The following is a 6,000-nucleotide window of genomic DNA, read 5'->3' as shown; positions in this document are numbered from 1 at the left end:
AATCGACCCTCATCTGCTGCTCGGGTAACACACGTTCCCTCACTCGGTCTGTCTCTTGGTGTGCTTGTTTTCTGCTGTTTTGTGTGCGTTTGAACCTGCATGTGTGTGAAGGCGATTAAAGATTACCCATGATGCCCCTGGCTGCCGCTGATGAGCCTGTGTGCCCGAAGTTCCAGCCCAACATCTTCGACTCCACCCGCTGCCACGACTGCTTGCGACAGAAACACCTGCATAACACCTGCAGCGGCGGCGAGCACGCGCCCGGGCCACGCGCTTCTGACGAGAAAGACACCAGCGCCAAGGTGAGACGCACAGATAGCGACACACACACACACACACACACACACAGAGAGAGAGAGAGAGAGAGAGAGAGAGAGAGAGAGAGAGAGAGACAGACTGCATCAGTAAGTAGGTTAGTAGCTAACTAGTAACTGGTCAAGTGTACATTAGCGAAACTCTGCAGTGTGAGTTCGGATTATATAATAATGACAGATGCAGTGTGTAATAAATTAGAGTCATTAATTCAAGTAATACAGGAGAGTGGATGACGTGCGCGCACACATTTCCATTATTAATGAATGAAATCGGATCGTTTTCGTCTCTTTGCGGCATCAGAGTAACATGATACATTCACAGAGAGACTTCGACAGCTGAACACTGCCGAAACACACTGACATAAATATATTATTGAGTTGTTATGCACAATTCTTGCATCACACTTTTTATGTAATTTAAATTGGAATAAATGCACTTTAAATTAACAAGAAAACCATATAACAAAGGTTTTTTAGTTCATTTTAAGTAAAATTATTCAAATTTTGGTTTACTTAAAAAGTGTGATGCAAAAATGGTGCATATATATTTAGTATACATAGTAAATCCAACACATCATTTTTACCAGTGTTCATTCAGTGTGGTGGTGTTTTCTTCCTGCATGGCATGAAAATGTCCTCTTCTGGTCTGTAAATGTGGCTCAGGTTCTTCCTTCAATGTGCGTCTGTTGGATTTTTTCACCTGTTTTGCGGTTCAGCAGGTAAAATGATTTGTCTGATCCCTCAGTAAAGTAACATCAATGGCCTCAACAACACACCTGATTTGAGGAATCATCCATGTCTAGAGTTATTCAAGAGTTACCAGTGATGATGACTGATCTAACATTACCAGGGAACACATTATTCACTCTTTGATCCACTAGAGCTGTTAAATATTACCTGACAGAAAAGAGTTTTCACGTAATCATGTTTATCATCTGAAAAGCGTTTGTTCATCCGTATTTGACGAATACTGATATTTCAGCTGCTGATTATTCACTCATCTGAAATAATGATGAGAAGAAAAGCCACAAACCAGACAGAGTTACAGCTGTGAAACCCTAAACCTGTACAGTGTGTGTGTGTGTGTGTGTGTGTGTGTGTGTGTGTGTGTGTGTGTGTGTGTGTGTGTGTGTGTGTGTGTGTGATACTGCATGTGAATTGCTATTTTAGTTGCTTAATTTCCTCAGAAATCTCCAGTTAACAATACCTAGATCTAGCCTTATTTTATTTGGAGCAAAGGGTGTCTATTAGTGATAAATAACCCCTAACATTACTAATGCTGAAACCTTGGTTTAGTATAAGATGGATTCACAGCACCATCTCTTCTGATGCTTTAAAGTTCCTTCAGAACATCATGGGTTACACATATGGTTTCATCTGTAATGCGCTGCCCTCTGATTGGTTGTGTGTGTTCCGTCCACCAATCAGGAGGACTCAGATGTGCTGTCAGTGGTCAGCAGCTACTGTGATGTCAGCAGAGGGGGGCGGGGCTTTGAGGAGAGCTCCCTCTGCATCTTGAGTCCCGACTGTGACCTGTATCTGTGTGACGGAGACGACGACCAAAGCTCGGACAGGTAAGCCTGTTAAAGAGCCCTTGCATGTTACTCAGTCTTGAAATTGAGTCCACGCTGTTGTTATGATATTTATCTTGTATTATAAGAAGTTTTTTAAAACTTTGCATTGCATACTTTGCTCCAAGAATGTGTTTTGGAGATAAAAAGGTTGTGAGTGTGTTGAGTTCTGGCATCATTCTTACGTATGCAACTTTAATCCCAGTCAGGGTGACGATTCCGTGTACAGGATCTCTGCCGGTCCCGAGGAATACTCCAGCCTCCTTCATCATCCTTCATCCTACCGTAGAATGACCCGCTTGGATCCGCCGCCACACCGGGCGAGCCCCCGTTCCTGGACAGAGGTTTCTCAGAGTCGCCGGGATGGCTTTGGCCAGATCGGTTTTTCTCACGGTGAGGAAACACCAATATTCAGTTACCATCCGAGCAGCTTGTGGTGTTGTTGGGATAGTCAGAGTGGCAGTTTGAGGTGTCAGGTGGAGTCGGGTTGCACAGGCTTTTCCTGAGTGCTGCGTCATGGTGCATGATTGCAGGGTATCAGTTCACATATTAACACAGGTCACGATCTTGTCTCTCTGTCTGCAGGCAGCGTGAAGGAAGGAAGGGATCGGGAGAGTGGATATTTCTCTCTGGGAAGGGCTGCCGGGAGCAGAGCTCTCCATGATCAGAGTCCCCCTGGTCCTTATCGGCATTCTGAGAGAGGGCATCCCCTGCCTAGCAACAAAAGCCCAGAACCCAAAGCCGCCATTCCTTTCCGTAACCCGGATCTAGGCGTCCCCTCAGAAAGGAGAACCTCAGAGTTTCAGAATCCCGAGCAACTCGCAGAAGACTATCCTGTGCAGTATCCTCCAGACCCACTGGATCTCAGCATGGAGGTAGAGGCCCTCGCCGGTCCCCGAGCACTGAGTCCCACCCCGTTTAAACAAGCTGAATCGATCGGTACCTCCAGCCGAAGAGGTGGACGAAATCCCCACACGTCTCCCTTGCGGCAGCCGGGAACGCTCAACACTTCCCAGAGAGGTTCCGGCCTCTCACGCTCCTCCTCTCCCTCCCGTAGCACCTCCCCGTTCAGACGGGCCGAGTCCAGCTCGTCTCTCAACACGGTCGGCTTTCGGCCTAGCGGTGTTTCACTCGGACAAGATTGGGCATCGGTCAATCCAGCACGGAATAGTTCATCTGGAGGTGTGCAGAAAAACCTCAGATCGTTTGCGAGCACCGTAGGCACCGTCAGTACTGTCAGTAAGTCTTACGTGGATCTGAAAGGCTCTTTACAGAAACCCGATACCAACAGCTCCTTCGTTGGGTCTAGAGAAAACCGTGGAAGCTTGTCCCCTTCCAGGCGAAGTAATGAAGGTATTGCTCTTAGGAAAACTGAGATGAAAAGCCTTACATACGAACGCAGTAATGATAGACAGAGTTTCTCCCCCTCAGTTGGCCGATATGATTCAAGAAGCCAGTCCCCTTCCAGACGGAGTTATGAAAGTCCTGCTCTTAGGAAAACCGAAACGAAAAACCCTTCATACGAACGTGGTCATGAAAGACAGAGTTTCTCCCCCTCAGTGGGCCGATATGATTCAAGAAGTCAGTCCCCTTCCAGACAGAGTTATGAAAGTCCTGCTCTTAGGAAAACCGAGACAAAAAACCCTTCATACGAACGTGGTCATGAAAGACAGAGTTCCTCCCCCTCAGTGGGCCGATATGATTCAAGAAGCCAGTCCCCTTCCAGACAGAGTTATGAAAGTCCTGCTCTTAGGAAAACCGAAACGAAAAACCCTTCAGACGAACGTGGTCATGAAAGACAGAGTTCCTCCCCCTCTGTGGGCCGATATGATTCAAGAAGCCAGTCCCCTTCCAGACGGAGTTATGAAAGTCCTGCTGTTAAGAAAACTGAAAAGAAAAGCCCTTTGTACGAGCGCGGTCATGACAGACAGAGTTCCTCCACCTCAATGGGTCGATATGATTCAAGAAGCCAGTCCCCCTCCAGACGGAGTTATGAAGGTCCTGCTCTTAGGACAACTGAGACGAAAAACAACTCATACGAGCGTGGTCCTGACAGAATGAGTTCCTCCCCTTCCTCAAAGGTCCGCTATGATTCAAGAAGCCAGTCCCCGATGGGGAGGCCGGAGACAAATGGCTCATCAAGTCAGATTCGAGAGGGTCGACGCAGTGCGTCTCCGGTCAGGAAGGGCTACGGAACGCCTAGCCAATCAGACAGAAGATCTATGTCTAATGGGCAGAGTCATGACAGAAACAGCCCCTCCCCATCCAGGAAAAGTTATGAAACGCAAAGCCAAACCACAATGAAGACACCAGAAGCTAAGAGCTCCCTTCACAGCTACAACCGAGACAGCCGACACTCTTCCCCAAGTAGAGGTACACACCGAAACCTTGGCTCATCATCGCTTCGTAAGTCCGAAACGAGCCAGTCCTCATTAAACCGTGTCCCCAAGAGCCGCAGTCCCTCCCCCTTGAGGCGGGCCAATGACACCCCTAGCCAATCTCTTCCCCGTAAATCAGAGATGTCTAGATGTATGTCTACACTGAGGCGGGACATCGCAGACCACATCCCTCTCAGGAACACTGTGAGTGACGGAACTGGCTCCACCTCTCATGTAAGAAACTCCACAAGTAACCATGATTCAACCCCTTTATCAGGCCGCTGGAGAGGCTCCACCCACTCTCTCAACACCCAATCAGTATCGCGTAACTCCTCCCCATCACGACACAGCACTGAGAAGAAACATATCAGCTCCTTGCCAAAATCTGTCCCTGTCGCCTGGGAATCGCCACAAGACGGAAGCAAGAAGAGCAGCATGAGGAAAAGCCAAGAGGTGCAAAGCTCCACGCCTAACAACCGGCGCGTGCCGAGCCGACACAGAAGCCCCTCCCCTCCAGTCCAAAGACACACCTCTTCCCAGAGCTCCATGGACTCGGAGTCAGGTCATCTATCCACCGGATCATCGGGTCTCAACCAGGAAGAATATGCCATGATGGCTGACATTCCCAAGGTCAAAACGGTCTTCCAGAGGGAGGGTCCGAGCCAGCTGGTCGAGAGCCGTCAGAAACGAGAACTTTCCCGCTACAAACCGGCCAGGTGCACAGAAAATGTTCTTCTCAAAGTAACACGATGTACAAAAAGAGTATCAATGCCAGGGCGTGTTTAAAAATGTATCAGAAATTCAGGATTAAACTGTATATAATTCATAGCACAGCAGTGAGAGCTTAAGGGCAGTTATCAAATTGGACCAAATATGAAATAAACGTATGAGTAAGGTAATGGTTGAATGTTGTTTTTTTGATGGCCGATGCCGATATCTTAGAGAGCAGGGTCGCCGATATAAAACTGATATATATATATATATATATATATGTATATATATTTATGGCCTCTTTCATTTTTATATATATATATTTATATATATATATATATATATATATATTAGGGGTGGAACGGTACACAGAAGTCACGGTTCGGTTCATACCTCGGATCAGACATCACGGTTCGGTACGAGTTCGGTACAATGGAGGGAAAAGCAAAACAAAAATGCAGAATACAATCATTTTTATTTTATTATTTTTTACACCCAGTTCTTGCGTCTAAATTAGTTGCTTACATTGAAAAAATTAGCCAACAATAGCAGACATAAGCCCTTTAAATAAAAATAAATGGCCATGTTTTATAAAAAGGTTCACAAAACTAAATAAAAATGTTTAGAAAATATGTAAGATAACGTTAATTTTAGTTGTATAACGTTCTCATATCCATTTTTTAATGTCACAAGGAATAATCTGGTTTACTGCTTTACACGATTCTTTAGTAGTGTGGTTTGGGTGTCCTAAAGTGTTAGTAGAGTACTAAAGTACTAAAATAAACATTCACGAGTGTACCTTACTTCTCACCGCTGATTCCTGATGCTTTAGAGGACAATTACACCGAGTCGCACACTGTCGTTTCAAAGAATAGTAACGTTACACCGGCGAGCGCGAAGTATAAATGCCTCGTCCATGTGGGAAGGCGCGCGCGCGGTCAGCGGAGGCTAGCGCTGCGGAGGCAGGCTAAAGTAAACAAACCTTGCAGGGCAACAGATTAGGTGTCCCTAAAGGACCCGCGTATC

General features: G+C 46.4%; 1 protein-coding gene across 2 annotated transcripts in view; it reads left to right on the top strand.

The window, feature by feature from the left end:
• Window positions 1-6,000, top strand: part of LOC143714399 (TRIO and F-actin-binding protein-like) — a 38,157-nt gene continuing 32,157 nt past the window's right edge. The window contains exons 1-4 of one of the 2 annotated variants that reach the window (XM_077205505.1): window positions 1-302; window positions 1,743-1,888; window positions 2,091-2,278; window positions 2,471-4,979. In XM_077205505.1, the coding sequence (XP_077061620.1) occupies window positions 129-302; window positions 1,743-1,888; window positions 2,091-2,278; window positions 2,471-4,979 (3,017 nt within the window). In that variant the 5' untranslated portion in view covers window positions 1-128. The remainder of the gene's footprint in view (window positions 303-1,742; window positions 1,889-2,090; window positions 2,279-2,470; window positions 4,980-6,000) is intronic. The other variant, XM_077205504.1, reaches the window with a different exon arrangement.

The sequence above is a fragment of the Siphateles boraxobius genome, unplaced genomic scaffold (genome assembly GCF_051911475.1).
Source record: "Siphateles boraxobius isolate OS27281-9 unplaced genomic scaffold, OSU_SipBor_1 54, whole genome shotgun sequence".
Classification (NCBI taxonomy): domain Eukaryota; kingdom Metazoa; phylum Chordata; class Actinopteri; order Cypriniformes; family Leuciscidae; genus Siphateles; species Siphateles boraxobius.
Note: the sequence above shows the minus strand (reverse complement) of the source record. Positions and strands in the feature narration are given on the sequence as shown.